The 15,834-nt window shown below is 49.3% G+C and overlaps 1 protein-coding gene across 1 annotated transcript; it reads right to left on the bottom strand.

Moving 5' to 3' along the window:
* Positions 1-824: 824 nt before the first annotated feature.
* Positions 825-15,106, bottom strand: LOC139317263 (cytochrome P450 2G1-like). The gene is made up of 9 exons (XM_070944291.1): positions 14,923-15,106; positions 8,307-8,469; positions 8,069-8,218; positions 5,821-5,981; positions 4,729-4,905; positions 3,517-3,658; positions 2,983-3,170; positions 1,902-2,043; positions 825-1,579 (listed from the first exon to the last, which is right to left on the bottom strand). Exons 1-9 carry the CDS (start codon positions 15,100-15,102, stop codon positions 1,398-1,400), a joined length of 1,485 nt encoding a protein of 494 aa, XP_070800392.1. The 5' UTR covers positions 15,103-15,106; the 3' UTR covers positions 825-1,397.
* Positions 15,107-15,834: the final 728 nt, after the last annotated feature.

Raw genomic sequence — 15,834 nt, 5'->3', positions numbered from 1 at the left:
TTGAAGAGCATCCCTGTGCTTTAGGCTTGCCCAGAAGTTGGCAACTGGGCTTCAGGTAACCTGGCTGACCACGGTAAACGGGTAGTAAACCGGTTCAGATTTCACCACCGACAGGCACCTTGTGTGAAGGCAGCCTGGGAACTGTGGTTTGGCAAAGGTGTTGTTGCTTTGGGGGTCCTCTCATTTCTGGGTGAGCTGCTTTCCCTTCAGATGGCTGAAACCCATCAGCATATGTTCCAGATCCCACTGAAACTCGGCCAGTCCATCTGGATCTTCTTGTTCTGCCCAGAGAGTTGCTCCAGCTCAGCTGGCACTGATGGGCCTGTCCTGGAATTGGCCCAGAATCTGGCCCAAGTATCTGACTTGGTGCGCACTGGTGCTGCCTGGTAGCCATTCTTCTCCAGCCCTCCAAGATGGCTGAAGGAAGCAGGCTCATGGCCTGAGCGAGAGGGAGTCCACTTACAGGGGGCATCCATGCCCCCTGTAAATGGACTTCCTGAGTGTCACATTCGGGACCATCGGATCCGGGACAGGCCAGTGGTGGGTGTGAGGCAAGGGGATCCTGTGGCTTTTTATGGCAACGTGCTGGGCAGATGACCGTTTCTCTGGCTTTTGCTCTCTCATATTTCTTTTGCTTTGCTCTTTTGAAGCAACATCACGTAGGCCACCTTGGAGGTGATTGGCCCCTCTCATAGATTTACCCCAGTGATTGTGTTGGGGCACAATAACAACCAGGAAACAAGCCCTCACACACACACACACACACACACACACACACACACACACACACACCTTAGAAGAAACCAGGGCTGCATCAGTTCAGATCATCTGCATCCTCGCAAAGCTTTATATTTTCAAGGCAAACACCTGGAAGAGGTATTTTTTCCCACCCCCCTCAGAGATCCTGGCCCCGGGTGGGGTGCAGAGAAGGGGACCGTGCAGTCAGGGGTGAAATGCTCCCGGTTCGGACCGGGTTGCCCGATCTGGTAGCGATGGAGGCGGGTGGTTCGGAGAACCGGTAGCAAAAATTCCTCCCCCCCCCCATTGCCCAGCTGAGCCGCGCAATTGTCAGAGGCTTTTTTTTTATTTTAAAAGGATTTTTTCTACAACCTCTTTGGCCGAAGAGGTTATAGAAAAAATGTTCTTAAAAGGAAAAAAAGCTTCTGCCAATCAGGCAACTCAGCTGGGATCGTTAGAGGCTTAAAAAAAAAAAAGCCTCTGCCGATCAGGCAAGTCAGCTGGGATCATCAGAGGTTTTTAAAAGCATTTTTTTAACAACCTCTTCAGTCGAAGAGATTGTAGAAAAAATTCTTTTAAAAGTAAAAAAAAAAAAGCCTCTGATGATGGCGCGGCATAGCTGGGAGGGCACACTCGCCCACCCGCATGGCTCCCTCCTCTCAGCGGGGGATGACCGAGAGCTCGTACAGGGGTGGGACGGTGGCAATGCCGACTTCCTGGGGTGTCAGGTCGATGTCCTTGGGCTCCACCACGGGCTTCAGCCGGAACCGCTGTAGGATGGTGGTGAAGAAGAGGAAGAGTTCCATTCGGGCCAAGCCTTCCCCCAGGCAGATGCGCTTCCCTGCGAGGAGAGACCAGGAGAAGTGGCTTAGAGCCTCTGGGCAGGTCCAAGCCATTTCCTGGCCGGAAGCTGGATGGCCAGGAACTGCTCAGCACACTCTGGGAAAGGCAGGGCCCCTGCCTAGAGGGCCACCTGGGTTCCTGAGTTGCCAGCGGGGCCAAAGGGGCATCCAGCATGCGTAAGAAATGCCAAGGAAGCCCCCAATGCCAGCTTGGTATGGAAACCGGAAAAGCCGGCTGTAAAAGGAAAAATCCCAAGGGCAGCCAAGAAGCCTGGCCCGGGAGGGTGTGGTGGGGGGAAGGTGGGCTCGGTGTGGCTGTACCTGCGGAGAAGGGGACAAAGGCATCATTCCTCTTCAGGCACCCCTTCTCATCCAGGAAGTTCTCGGGGTGGAACCCTTCAGGGCTTTTAAATTTGGTGCCGTCATGCAAGACGGTGCTGAGCACGGGAAAGACTTCTGTGCCCTGAGGAAGAGAAGGGGCAGAGGTTCTTTCGCCCAGCTGGCACAAAACGCCCAAGTGATCTGGGGAAGGCAGCCAAGAGACGATCTCCTTTTTTGCAGTGACAGAGTGGGGGCCGGTTTGGACACGTGCCGAGTACCTTCTGTCCTGCGGATCCTTTGGGACCCCATCGACACCCTCCTCTCATCGCACCTGGCCGGCTGGGTGGGAGGAGAGGGGGCACTGCCTTTGGGCCATTAGAACTCTCCAGCCGGGGTTCCTGCCTCCTGGCCAGCCCTCCTCAGCCCCTTGATCTCTCTGCCCGATCCTGCTGGGCAGCCCAGCCAGTGCCCAGGGTGGTTTTGTGGTCCATCACTGGCAGCAGAGTCGGACAGTGAGGAGGTTGGGGAGGAACATGGGCCAGTCCTGGGGGCTTGCGAAAGCTCAGACGAGGGCTCTGCATCGGAGGCAGAGAGGGAGTTAGCAGAGAGGCAGAGGAACAGCTGGAGCCTGTTCCCAGTGTGTGTATGCACAGAGCTGCCAGAAGACAAGAACAACTGAGAAAGCAGGGTCAACTCGGGACTAAAGCCACACCTTGGAGGTGATTGGCCCCTCCCATAGGAAACAAAAGAGGAGTGAACAGGGAGGGGGCTTTCACAGGAAACAATTTGTTCGTTCCGTGACTCTGAGAGACTCTGCCAAGTTTTGTCTTGTACTGCGGTTGGAAACCGGTTACGTGGCAGCTTGTCAAACGAGATTAGGTGTGTTGAGAAATATTCCTTTGAAAAACTATTTGGACAAAACTTGCTGACTGTGAATGAACGTAATTCACAGTCATGTAAATAAAAGAGGCTTTGCCAGTAATTCCTGCCTCCAGCTTATTAAGGGAGCCTAGGTCAGAACAGGTGGCAACATGCCAGCCCGATGCCCCTGGGCCAGTCTCCCCCTCCCCAAGGCTCTGACCTTCGGAATAAGGTAGCCTCTGAATTCCGTGTCACGGGTGACCGCATGGGCCACGTTCATGGGGATGAGGTCACTGAACCGCTGTACTTCATGGATGACCGCGTCCACGTAGGGCATCTGGCTCCGGTCTTCAATGTTGGGGATCCGGTTCTGGCCAATCACACGGTCGATTTCTTCCTGCATCTTTGCTGGCAAAATGTGGCCTTAAAGTTAGTGGCTTCAACTGCACGCTCTCTGATGCACCTCAATCAGCGGCTGGGGGGGCCCAAAGAACTGGACAGGAGGGGTCTCCACCTACTGAGGGGGCTGTTCTCAAGGGCCATGGGGCTGGCATCCCTCCCCTTCACCCAACAGCTTCTGGCCTGACCTCTTCCATGGGTGGCTCTCAGGCTGAATCCGGGCATTTGTGCAGCTCACAGCAACTTCTCGCTGGCCTAGTGATCCCGGGGGCACTCGGGGTGTGTGGGGGGGTCTGCTTCCTGGGCTAGAGACATATGCTGCGTTGGGGCTGAATCACACACACACCCAAAATACCTTGCACTTCAGGGTACTTCATCAGCAACAGAAATCCGTATCGCAGGGTGGAGCTGACCGTCTCCGTCCCACCAAAAAACAGGTTCAGCGTGGTCATCTCCAGGTTCTTCTGGTTGAATTCGCTGTCTGGATTGTCCTTCTCCTGAAGGCAAAGTAGAACCCAAGTGCATGAGAAGCTGGGGGGGGGCTCGAAGGAGGCTTTCCAGCTGGGTTGAGGGGGGAGCACACCAGGCGAGACAAGCCCTGTTTGGAGGCTGACTAAGCGCCCGGTTTCAGGGGTGGGTTCTACTTACCTTTACTATCAGTTCGCAATGGGGCTGCACGCATGCGGAGAAGCGTTCTGATGATGTCGGGGTCGGTGGGCGGAGCCTCCCGCCAGGTTTACTACCGGTTTTATAGAACCGGTGCAAACCGGGGGCAACCCACCACTGCCCGGTTTCCCCAAAAGAGAAATGGCCCCTTGGTCCTAGCGAGTGCCTGGACTGGCCAAGGGATTCCCAGGGGACGGACTGTCTCTGCCGCCAGCCCCTTTCCTGCTTCACCTGTCTCTGTCCCCATCTCCACCAGTGCCACAGTGCCCTCTGCAGGAAAGGAGCCGCATCTTTTGCCCCGTGGCAAAGCCCCTTGTGCCAGGGTGCTATTCAGCAGGTTCTGGAGAACCGGTAGTGGAAATTTTTAGTAGTTCAGAGAACCTGCAAATAGCAACTCTGGCTGGCCCCAGAGTGGGGAGGGAATGGACATTTTGCAATATCCTTCCCCCCAGGAGTGGGGAGGGAATGGACATTTTGCAATATTCTTCCCCAGGAGTGGGGAGGGAATGGAAATTTTGCAATATCCTTCCTCAGGAGTTGAGAGGGAATGGCGGTTTTGCAGTATCCTTTCCCAGGAATGGGGAGGGAATGGGGATTTTGCAATATCCTTTCTCCAGGAGTGGGGAGGAAATGGGGATTTTGCAATATCCTTCCCCTGGAGTGGGGAGGGAATGGAAATTTTGCAGTATCCTTCCCCAGGAGTGGTGAGAAATGGGGATTTTGCAGCTTCCTTCCCCTGCCACACCCACCAAGCCACGTCCACCAAGCCACACCACACCACACCCACCAAGCCACGCCCACAGAACCGGTAATAAAAAAAATTGAATTCCACCACTGCCCTGTGCCCACCGACAGCTTTGTAGCTGAGGAAATCATCCTGGGCTCCCTCCCCGTCTCCTACCTTCTCCATCTGGATGAGAAAGCAGTCGATGTAATCCCGGGGAGAGTTGGGGTCCAGGGTCTCCTTGTTCTTCTTCACCCTCCTGGCAATGAAGAGCCTCATGTCCTCCAGGATGTCAGAGATCTTGGTGTGGGGCCCTGGGAAGTATTTCAGGAGGTTGGCGTAGATATCGTAGAACTGCAGAAAATGAGAGGAAAAGAATATGGCTCAGTGGCTAAGACACTGAGCTTGTCGATCAAAAAGGTCGGCAGTTCGGCAGTTCGAATCCCTAGTACCGGTCTCCTGCGTGAGCAGGGGGTTGGACTAGATGACCTCCAAGGCCCCTTCCAACTCTGTTACCGTTACATATGACATGTTACAAAAGAGCTCATTCCAGCCGATGGATGCATAGCCGAAGGTACTCAATGAGATCGATTAATCAGTTAATGAATGCAGCATTTCAAGAATAAATCAGCAGATGCATTTGCAGAATAAAGCTGATATGAGAGGAACTTAAATAATCATATGAACTTAAATAATCAAATAAACATATGAAGAACGGTTGCAGGAACTGGGTATGTCTAGTCTGATGAAAAGACATGATAGCAGTCTTCCAATATCTCAGGGGTTGCCACAAAGAAGAGGGAGTCAAACTCTTCTCCAAAGCACCTGAGGGCAGGACAAGAAGCAATGGGTGGAAACTAATCAAGGAGAGAAGCAACCTAGAACTAAGGAGAAATTTCCTGACATTTAGAACAATTAATCAGCGGAACAGCTTCCCTCCAGAAGTTCCAACACTGGAAGTTTTTAAGAAGAGATTGAACAACCAATTGTCTGAAGTTGTGTAGGGTTTCCTGCCTAAGCAGGGGGTTGGACTAGAAGACCTCCAAGGTCCCTTCCAACTCTGTTATTCTAGTCTAATCTTGGAGATTTTTTCTTTCAAGGGCCCTTTCCTCCCTCCTGGCTGCCCCTTGGGTCTTGGACCAGAGTTCTCATCCTCCCAAGCCATGGCAGCTGCCCAGTGTTTTTGGATAGTGCCAGATTGTCCGAGGGAGGAGCAGTCTCGGATCCTCCCATTTTGCTGAAGAGAGGCGAGAACCTGTGTGGACCTACCTGAGCCCAGCTGTTGCTCATCTGCCGAAAGCTGTCGTTCATCATCTTCATGAGAGCCAGAAATTCCTTGTCTTTGTAATCGAAGCGATCGCCGAAGATGATCGAACAGATGACGTTGGACACGGCGCAGCTGAGGAGGAAGATGGGGTTGAAGGGCTTCTCTGGTGCGGAGGGAGAAAGAGAAAAGGAAGGGGGGGTCATGGTGTTGTAGGAACCGCTTAGGCCAGGGATGGCGAACCTTTTTGTCACCAAGTGCCAAAAAGGGAGCATGCGTGTATCTGGACCGCAACCCGGAAGACGAGCTGCCCAGGGCACATGCGCACGCCCAAAAATGAACTTCCGGTTTCAGCTGCTAAACTTCCGGTTTCAGCCAGCTACTCTTCCGAGTTTCTGGTCTGCATGCACTCTCAACAATCACCTGGATGGTGCGCATGCTCACGCAGGAAAACAGGAGACCAAGTCTTCCAGTTTCTGGCACTGCCGCATGCAAAAAGGCCAAGTGATCGTCGCGCTCGCATGTGCGCCAGAAACCCGGAAGAGAAACAGGTAATGCCGCGCATGCCAGGTGACATGGCTCTGCGTGCCACTTCAGGCCCACGTGCCATAGGTTCACCATCACGGACTTAGGCCAAAGAGGTGAACAATTTTCTCCAGATTTGTTTTAGGAGGGGTGTGGGGCAGTGGTGGGTTGCTACCAGTTCTCCCCAGTTCTTGCGAACCGGTAGTAGAAATTTTGAGTAGTTCGGAGAACCAGTAAATACCACCTCTGCCTGCCACCCCCCCCCCCAATCTATTCGCTGCCTCCCGAGTCCCAGCTGATCAGCTAGAAGGAAAAAAAATTGTTTAAACTCTTGCCGTGGTGCTGCAAAGGGCCGCCCTACAGCTGATCAGCGGTAAAAGGCAGTGTGGTGGTAGACCAGTGCGCTCCAAAAACAAATGGGTGGACCGGCTCTGCAAGCAGCTAAAAGCCTGGTAGACCAGTACCTCTGCTAAATCCTAAAGCCATGATGGCGAACCTATGGCACGCATGCCACAGGGGGCACGTGAGCGTTGCCCTAGCTCAGCTCCAGCGTGCTTGCACGTGCCAGCCAGCTGATTTTCAGCCTTCTAGGCCCACTGGAAGTTGGGAAACCGGCTGTTTCTGGCCTCTGGAGGGCCTCCAGGGGGTGGGGAAGGCAGTTTTTGCCCTCCCCAGGCCCCAAGAAAGCCTCTGGAGCCTGAGGAGGGCAAAAAACAGGCCTACTTGGCCCCACCATGTCATCGCATGCCAAAAGCGGGGGTCGCGTGAGGGGGTCACACGTACATGTGCGGGGGAGCAGGGCACATTGAGTTATGGGTGTGGGCACACACGCGCGCGACCCCCCGCGCTCCCCCTGCTTTTGGCACGTGACGGCAAAAAGGTTAGCCATCCCTGTCCTAAAGAATTGTCACATGACCATCAAACCACGCCCAAAAATAAGCCACGCCCACGGAACCAGTAGTAAAAAAAATTTAGAACCCACCCCTGCTGTGGGGTGGTTCCTATCTTCCCCTCTACGCAATTATTTAGAGAGGAAATGATGCCTGATGCCTGTTTGAGTCAGCAAAGAAAGAAACCACATTCTGTGATGGTCTTTTTCAGCCCAAGCATCTCCTGGACCAGAAGTTTTCTAGTCCGAGCCCCTCCTCAAGGTCTCCTGCCTCTCAGGTCCCCTCCGGCCGTGTGATTCTATGTTTATGTTCTGGACATCTTAATATCTGACCTCAGCATTGCTGCAATGGGTTGGATCCATGGTGGGATTCAGCCAGTTTGGGCCAGTTTGGGCAAACCCGTAGTTAAATTGTTGGCTGGCCCGCCCCTTCCCGCCCCACCCCTTCCAGGAGTCCCCACACACCCCATTTTGGCTCGCAGGTAAGTACAGTGAGGCCTACTAGCCCCAAAATGGGGCACGGGGGGCGTGGTGTGTTCCCCCACCCTCGCAGCCCGTTTTCACTCTTGGGAAGCCTCTTAGGCCCAAAATAGGACATGGGGGTGCAGCGCCTCCCTCGTAGCCTGTTTTCATTCCCAGGGGGCTGCAGGAGGCCGAGTGCTCCTTGTCACCCCCCTGGCCACGCCCACCATGGCCACGCCCACCCAGCCGGTCATTAGGGCAGAGAACTGGTTGCTAAATTATTTGAATCCCACCACTGGGTTGGATGGTCGGTCAATCGGTCCAGCGGCCTTTCAAACCGTCCCTTCCCCTCCTGTCTCCCCCTCCCGCAGCCTCACTTTGGGTCCTCTGAAATTCCTCCAGCAGGAACTGGGCCTCCTCTTGAATCCTCTCCTCGATGGATTTCTTCCCCATTCCAAAATTCCTCAGGATGGTTAGGGAGAACCGGCGCAGCTGCTTCCAGCGTTCCTCATTGGCAAAGGCCACCCCTGGGAACAGAGGAGAGCAATGGGCCCCGTGACCAGGAAAGGGGGGGCAGCCTGGCCTGCTCCTGCCCCACCAGCCTGGGGCCCTCACCATAATCCTGGAAGGTCTTCTGTAGGGTAGGGTTGGTTTTCCTCCCGGAGAATTCTTCCGCCTTGTCAATCAGGGCCTCCTTCACTGCTTCGTAGCCACACAAGACCACAATCGGGCGGTTTCCAAAGTAGACTGTGAAGACGGGGCCGTATTTTTCCCGCAGCTGCACAGGAACCAAAAGGAGAGATGGAAATACAACTTGCAACTACAATTGAGGCCAACATTTCGGTTGTTAAGTGAGATGTTTGTGAAGTGAGTTTTGGCCTCTTTTACGATTTTTTTCTTGCCATGGTTCTTCAGTGAATCGCTGCAGTCGTTAGTAACCCGGTTGTTAAGTGAATCTGGCTTCCCCATTGACTTTGCTTGTCAGGTCACAAAAGGGGATGATGGGACACAGGGACGTGGCAGCCATCAGAAGTATGAGACTGCTGCCAGGACTTCCGGTTTGCTCTTCGTAGCCACCAGACGGTCCCTCGGGACCGCCAGCCCCTTCGCCTGTAAAATGCCGCCTGTACAGCGGAAAGGCGGCTCGAAAAACTCCATTTCCAGGAGGAAATGTGAGACAGAGCAGGTGAGTGTAGGTAGAGCTCTCCGTAGCCCCCAGAGGTTTTTTTTTTACTCCTGGGGGCGAGCGGATGATGCTCCCTATAGCACTCGCCGTTTGCTCCGGGCGTTGGGAGACCTCTGCCTTTTGCAGAGCAAGGCTACGAAGACAAGCTTTCCAAGATAACTAACAGATTAATCAAAGAGGATGAGATCTGGATCTGGACCTGGACCCTAAATTGCAAGTATTAATACTTATTTTGCAAAGGATATTCAATAAAGTAAAAAAGGTCTTTTAAAATGGCGACTGCCGAAACTGGAGCAGAGAAGCTGAAAAGGGAAAGTCCTTCCGTTTCTTATTAAGCCACAAAGTAGCGGAATAAATGCTCCTGGCTACATTTGAAGAAAAAGCTACACTTTTGTGTTTTCTCCTTCCTGGAGATTTGATTTGATACTGATCCTGTTTGGAAAGAGGCTTGGGTTTTTTTTTCTTTTCTAAAAAGTTTGCCTGTGTGGAAATATGGCGTTTAGGCTTATAAAGCTGGACAAACAAGCAGGGGGGGGATTCCCCCATCCACAAATTATATGAACAAGTTCTTAACTTACAGTCTCAGAAAACTGATTTTAATATAATTGAATTTCTTTTGGAGGAGATTGTAAGAAGGGATGAGATTATGAATCAGAACTTTGAGAAATTTAAGCAGGAAACTAAAGAATTGGTGCAATTAAAGTTTGATATTTTGCATCGAAAGATTTTAAAAATGGCTAATGGTTTCTCAGAATTTATGATCAGGCTGGATACAAATACTAATCTATTAGAGTCCAAAGTGGAGGAAATTGAAGACAATTTGGAAAATAAAATAGAAAAAATTGAGAATGATTTGATAAATACTCAAGACAATAGTTTAGAAGAAAAACCTGAAATGGAAGCTGATTGTAATGTAGAAAATATACAGCAATGTATTGAAAAGGAAGTTTTATTGATGCAATATAATTTTACTGAATATGCGATCAGACTGAGAGGATTACATGAAAATAACAGAGAGGATTTAAGAAAAATATCTTCTGAAGTTCTGGCTGGGATTTTAAAGGTTCAACCTGAGGAGGTACTTTGTAGGATCGATAGAGTTTATAGAATAAACTCCTGGATTGCAAAGCAAAGGCAATTGCCTAGAGATGTGGTGATTTATTTTACAGATAAAGATATAAGAAATAATATTGTGCAGAAATCCTTTAAGTCTACTTTGCAATTTTTTCGAAGAAAGATTTGGATTTATAAAGAGCTCCCGCCTAAGATATTATTGGAAAGAAAGAAATTTGGCTTCTTGGTGGCTAAGTTTAAAAAAAGAAATATCTTATTCAGATGGAATATTCCAATTGGTATAATATTGAGATATCAAGGAGAAAGATATCAATTAAATACTGTTGAAAAAGCGGAAGAATTTTATCAAAAAATTTTAAAAATGAACTTAACATCTTTATGCACAACACAAGACAAGCAGAAGGAGCTAGAAATAAACGAAAAATATCGAGTTACAGAGGCCTTTGCAGATGAATTGCCTTTGGATTCTTCAGATACCTCAGATGGATTATTTATAAATAAGAGAGAAGTGGCATCGGATTCTAACGTGATGACTCGCCAAGTTACAGATAACCATGGAAACCAACCAATTGATATACAACTTACAGAAAAGAAATATGATTCACAAAAACAAAACCAACAGGATCAAGTTATAAAACAGAATGAAAATCGACCAGTTGATACACAACTGGCAGGAAGGAAATCAGGATGGAGAGCCAACCCACAAAAAGAAAGGAAAAAAAGAAACAGGTCTCACAAAAATAAAAATTTCTAAACTAAGCAACAGTAAAGCCAGTTACTTTGAAAAAATACATGACTGAATATATGAAAAGATGGATGAGGCGAAGTAGTGGTTGATATCATCCTGAGGAGAGTGACAGACCTCTGCAATGCTGTAATTTTGGGATGTGAAAAGGGCCTATGAATTGTTGGATTGGAATTATCTATTTTTGGGGTTTTTTTATTGATTAACGTATTATATTTATGTTGAGCTATAAGGCAAGAGAGTTATGCTGGGGCATGCAGAAGATCTGGATGTTACCCCATTATGAGAATGGGAATTAATAATCCTGAAGAAAGCCACTATTACAGATATGGATTACAATTATAAAGTCACTCGGGTGGTTGTTTTCTTTTTTATATATATATGTGAAGATATTCATTACTGATGGGGGCAGATGATAACTGAGGATTTTGAATACTCTGTTGCAACTGGGATGTTATGTTACCCTAGTCCGGATGATGGAGTCAGCAATCCAGTGGAAAGACATCAAAGAAGATATTATATGGATTATAAGTTTAAAGTCATTGATTTTGTTTATATAAGGGAATTTTTTTTTAGTGGGATGGGCAGAAGAATAAAGATATTAAGAATTGTTGTGCATGGTAATCTTGTAGGAAAGTGGGTGGAGACAGGCTAGTGTATTGATTGTATAGATTAAAAAAAGGGATGCTTAAGAGACATATATATGGGAGTGGAGGAAATGGATAGAGTAGAATAAATGTAAAACTAGAATTCATGGGGAAGGCTGCTTTGAAATGTTATATTAATATATACAAAAGATTAAATGTTAAAGTAGGATTTATTATATAGTTTTAAAGTGGAAGGTTGTTTTGAAATGTTATATTAATATACAGACATAAGTATGGGGAAGGGGGGAAAAAAAGGGCAGACTATCGATAAATTGGGAGTTATAATAATATTACTGTGTTAAATCAGAAGTTATACAGTGTTATAATGGAATGTTATTTTGAAGTGTTTGGTAAGAGGGGGAAGTAATAATATTAATAATATCACTAGAAGTAAGGGTCAGTATTTGGAGGGGGGAGTAAGGGGATGGTAAAATATTATATAATCTGTTATGTACTAGGTTTTTATTTTGAAGAAGTCACAGGGGGGATGGGGTGGTGAGGGGGGGTTAGGGAGGAGGGGGGGGGAAAGGGGGAAAAATTTGTAATTGAAAACTTTTTCAATAAAAAAAAAGAAAAAGAAATATGAGACTGCTGCCAACAGTCCAAATTTTGATCACGTGATCATGAGGATGCTGCAAAGACCGTAACTGTGAAAAAGAGTCATAAGCAGGGGTGAAATCCAGCAGGTTCTGACAGGTTCCGGAGAACCGGTAGGGAAATTTTGAGTAGTTTGGAGAACCGGCAAATACCACCTCTGGCTGGTCCCAGAGTGGGGGGGGAATGGAGATTTTGCAATATCCTTCCCCCACTCTTGGGGGAAGGATACTGGAAAATCCCCATTCCCTCCCCACTCCTGGGGAAGGATACTGCAAAATCCCCATTCCCTCCCTCTCCTGGGGAAGGATACTGGAAAATCCCCATTCCCTCCCCTCTCCTGGGGGAAGGGTACTGCAAAATCCCCATTCCCTCCCCTCTCCTGGGGGAAGGGTACTGCAAAATCCCCATTCCCTCCCCACTCCTGGCAGGAGGATGCTGCAAAACTCCCATTCCCAGCCCACTCTGGGGCCAGACAGAGGTGATATTTGCCAGTTCTCCGAACTACTCAAAATTTCTGCTACCGGTTCTTTGGAACCTGCTGAATTTCACCCCTGGAACCACCCATCTCAAATTCACCAATTGGGTAACCACGGAAAGCCAAGGAAGGTCAGTAACAGTAACAGAGTTGGAAGGGACCTTGGGGGTCATCTAGCCCAACCCCCTTGCTCACACAGGAGACCTCTACGAGGGATTCGAACCGCCGACCTTTGATCGGCAAGCTCAGCGTCTTAGCCACTGAGCAGCCTGAGGACAAACTCGGCTGGAGAACTGAGAGGGTTCCCAGGGCTGCAGGGCAGACGAAGGAGAAGGCGGCCCAGGAGGTGCCCTTGCCAGAGGCTGACCCTCAGTGCCATCCATGTGGAAACTTGAAAGGGTTGGCATGCATCCAAGCTTCCTTGGACTTTGCTTCCGAGCTCTTCCATCTGCCACAAATTGCATAAAACCAACAGAACATCTGGTCACTGGATTGGTAGAAATTCTTGGAACGTAATCAGAGGTTCTCTGCTGTGGAAAAGAGCCTCCACCGCCCTTTGAAGAACAGCAACAAGGAGGGGCCGCTTCACTTTTGCCTTGGACTGAATGACCGAGAGTCACTCAGCTGGCAGGACTGTTTTATGATGGACAGGCGCAGAGCGTTAGTTGCTCAAGCGCCTGGCGATTTACACAGTGCAGCCATTGAAGGTGCCGTGAGATACAATCTTAATGCCAGAAGATCTGCCTCATGAACCAGTTCAGTTCTTGGGAATAGGAAAATTAATATTAAATTAACATTCCTGTATTCATGTATTCATCCTGTAGCATAACACACTGTGTACCCAGGGGTGAAATCCAGGAGGTTCTGACAGGTTCTGGAGAACTGGTAGTGGAAATTTTGAGTAGTTCGGAGAACTGGCAAATACCATTCCTGGCTAGCCCCAGAGTGGTGTGGGAATGGAGATTTTGCAATTTACTTTCCCCAAGAGAGAGGTGGGAATGGGGATTTTGCAGTATCCTTCCCCCAAGAGAGGGGTGGGAATGGGGATTTTGCAGTATCCTTGCCCCAGGAGAACGTAGGGAATGGGGATTTTGCAGTATCCTTCCCCCAGGAGAGGGGTGGGAATGGGGATTTTGCAGTATCCTTCCCCCAAGAGAGGGGTGGGAATGGGGATTTTGCAGTATCCTTGCCCCAGGAGAACGTAGGGAATGGGGATTTTGCAGTATCCTTCCCCCAGGAGAGAGGTGGGAATGGGGATTTTGCAGTATCCTTCCCCCAAGAGAGGGGTGGGAATGGGGATTTTGCAGTATCCTTGCCCCAGGAGAACATAGGGAATGGGGATTTTGCAGTATCCTTCCCCCAGGAGAGGGGTGGGAATGGGGATTTTGCAGTATTCTTCCCCCAGGAGAGGAGTGGGAATGGAGATTTTGCAGTATCCTTCCCAGAAAAGACGGGTGGGAATGGGGATTTTGCAGTATCTAACCGCCAGGAGAAGGGTGGGAATGGAGATTTTGCAGTAACCTTCCCCTTCCACACCCACCAAGCCACCAAGCCACACCCACAGAACCGGTAGTAAAAAAAATGGATTCTTTGTGTGTACCCCTTAGTCCAAAGAAAAATTGCACAATGCCCCGAAGTCACACCAAGGCAGAACCCTAACTCTAAACACACACACACACACACCTAAAATATTGGAAACAAAGTTTCCACAATTCTAGAAATTGGCTCTGGGGGATCTTTTTGACAACGGTGGCAGCATTGGCATTCTTCAGGCGTGTAGCTTAGGAAAGGAGATATTTGCATTTCCTGATTTTTCCTTGTTAATATTCCAGACCCTAGACTCATTAAAAATGGGTGGTAGGGCTGGTTATAGCTCTAGGTTATAGAATTGCTCCCAAAACAACTTTGTGTGCCATGCCTTTTTGGAGGGGGGGGGGGGCGCTGGACATGCTTCCCTCTGCCAGCCTGTCAGCCAATAATCTTGACAAAGTTCCCCAAGGAAAGCAAACCATTTTCCCAGCCCCATCAAGGCTTCCTTTAGCCTAGAAAAGTGTTCTCTAATCTCGGTTTGTGTGGCTCCTTGGGAAACACGCAATCTGCTTGATCAGAAGGCGATTTGGCCAAATCCGAGATACAATGGCCAAGGGGGGGAAATTCCTTTCCCAGGCTTCATGTAGGTGTGAATGCCTAAATGGAAGCCGAAGAAGAAGAAGAAGAAACGAAAGACCCAGATTGGATCCCGAAAGAAGACATAACCCGGAGAATCTAGTCTAACAGTAACAAAGTTGGAAGGGACTTTGGCCACTCAGTGAATTGGCCACTGAGCCACCTAGTCATCTCACAGAAGCTACAAGGAAGGTGGTGCTGGAAAGAGATGGCGGGGAACGTTTGGGATCATGGAGAAGGAAAATCCAGGGCGCTGGCTGAGGAGACCCAAGAGGCCAGATGGAAGTGGACGAGGGGAGAACATCTCTGGGGCTTCCCCTGGGCAAGAGAGGTGGACTTACCTTGAGGAGGGAGGACAAGGTTTTGAATGCCTTCATCTGCAAGAAGTTCCCAACCAGAGGCAGAGGAGGGGGTCCAGGAGGCAGCCGGCCCCTGGCAGAGGACTTCCTCCGGACGAACATCAAGACGAGGCAGGAGAGGTAGGCGACCAAGAAGACGGAAACTGCACTTGCCAGCTCCATGGTGTCAGCCTCTATGCAGGCTCGGTGGGGTTGCGGGCATTTAACTGCGGCTGGGTTTGGCACCACTTCTGGGTTATGTAAGAGCACCAGGTAAATATATCAAGTGCCAAATCAGAAAGAAAGTATTTGTTGTTGTTTTTTGTAACATATGACCTAGAATTCATGAGTTGTATCTCTGCAAAGTGCTGATGCCATGCCTTATCGCCTGGTGCCCATAGGCATGGCTGCATTCCTGCCCAGGGACAGTCCTGGCATTGGGAGCCTCCCTCTGCCTCTCCAAGACTCAGGAGCCATCACCTCTGAGGCCAGCTCAAGCTAGGGCCCACTGGGGGCTCCAGCAGCTGCACCCAGAGACCAGGGAGGAGAGAGAGACAGTGGCAGGCCTGGGGATGGGGACCAGGCAGTTCCTCTGGGCAGTGCAAGGTTTGCTGGGGATTGATTCGATTGATTTAAAAGATTTATAAAGCCTCGACTTGCAGAGCAAGAGTCCAGAGGCTCCCCTTTAGGACCAGATGGGTCTGAACCAAGAAAACAGGAGTTGAAACAACAAATAGATACAATCAAACATAAATGGAATATTATTGAAGTGGAAAGTATGGCACAACAAATAAAAAGTATTAAACAAATTTTTTTTAAGAATGCAAATAAGCCAGGATGCTGGTTGCTGGTTTCAATTAAAAAAACGAAAGGAAAAAAGTCAGATTAGTCAACTATATTGTGATGGGGGAGAAT

This window comes from Pituophis catenifer, unplaced genomic scaffold (assembly GCF_029215685.1).
Source record: "Pituophis catenifer annectens isolate HBS135680 unplaced genomic scaffold, rPitCat1.0.hap2 SCAF_1, whole genome shotgun sequence".
Taxonomy (NCBI): domain Eukaryota; kingdom Metazoa; phylum Chordata; class Lepidosauria; order Squamata; family Colubridae; genus Pituophis; species Pituophis catenifer.
The sequence above is the reverse complement of the archived record's forward strand: the minus strand, read 5'-3'. Positions and strand labels throughout refer to the sequence as shown.

Bases quoted from the DNA above. Each gene is read 5' to 3' on its own strand.
- LOC139317263 (XM_070944291.1), bottom strand. From the start codon at position 15,102: ATGGAGCTGGCAAGTGCAGTTTCCGTCTTCTTGGTCGCCTACCTCTCC. The intron at 8,470-14,922 runs GTAAGTCCACCT...GTTCCTGTGCAG, and splicing joins CCTTGTCCTCCCTCCTCAAG to CTGCGGGAAAAATACGGCCC. The intron at 8,219-8,306 runs GTGAGGGCCCCA...CTCTGTTCCCAG, and splicing joins GAAGACCTTCCAGGATTATG to GGGTGGCCTTTGCCAATGAG.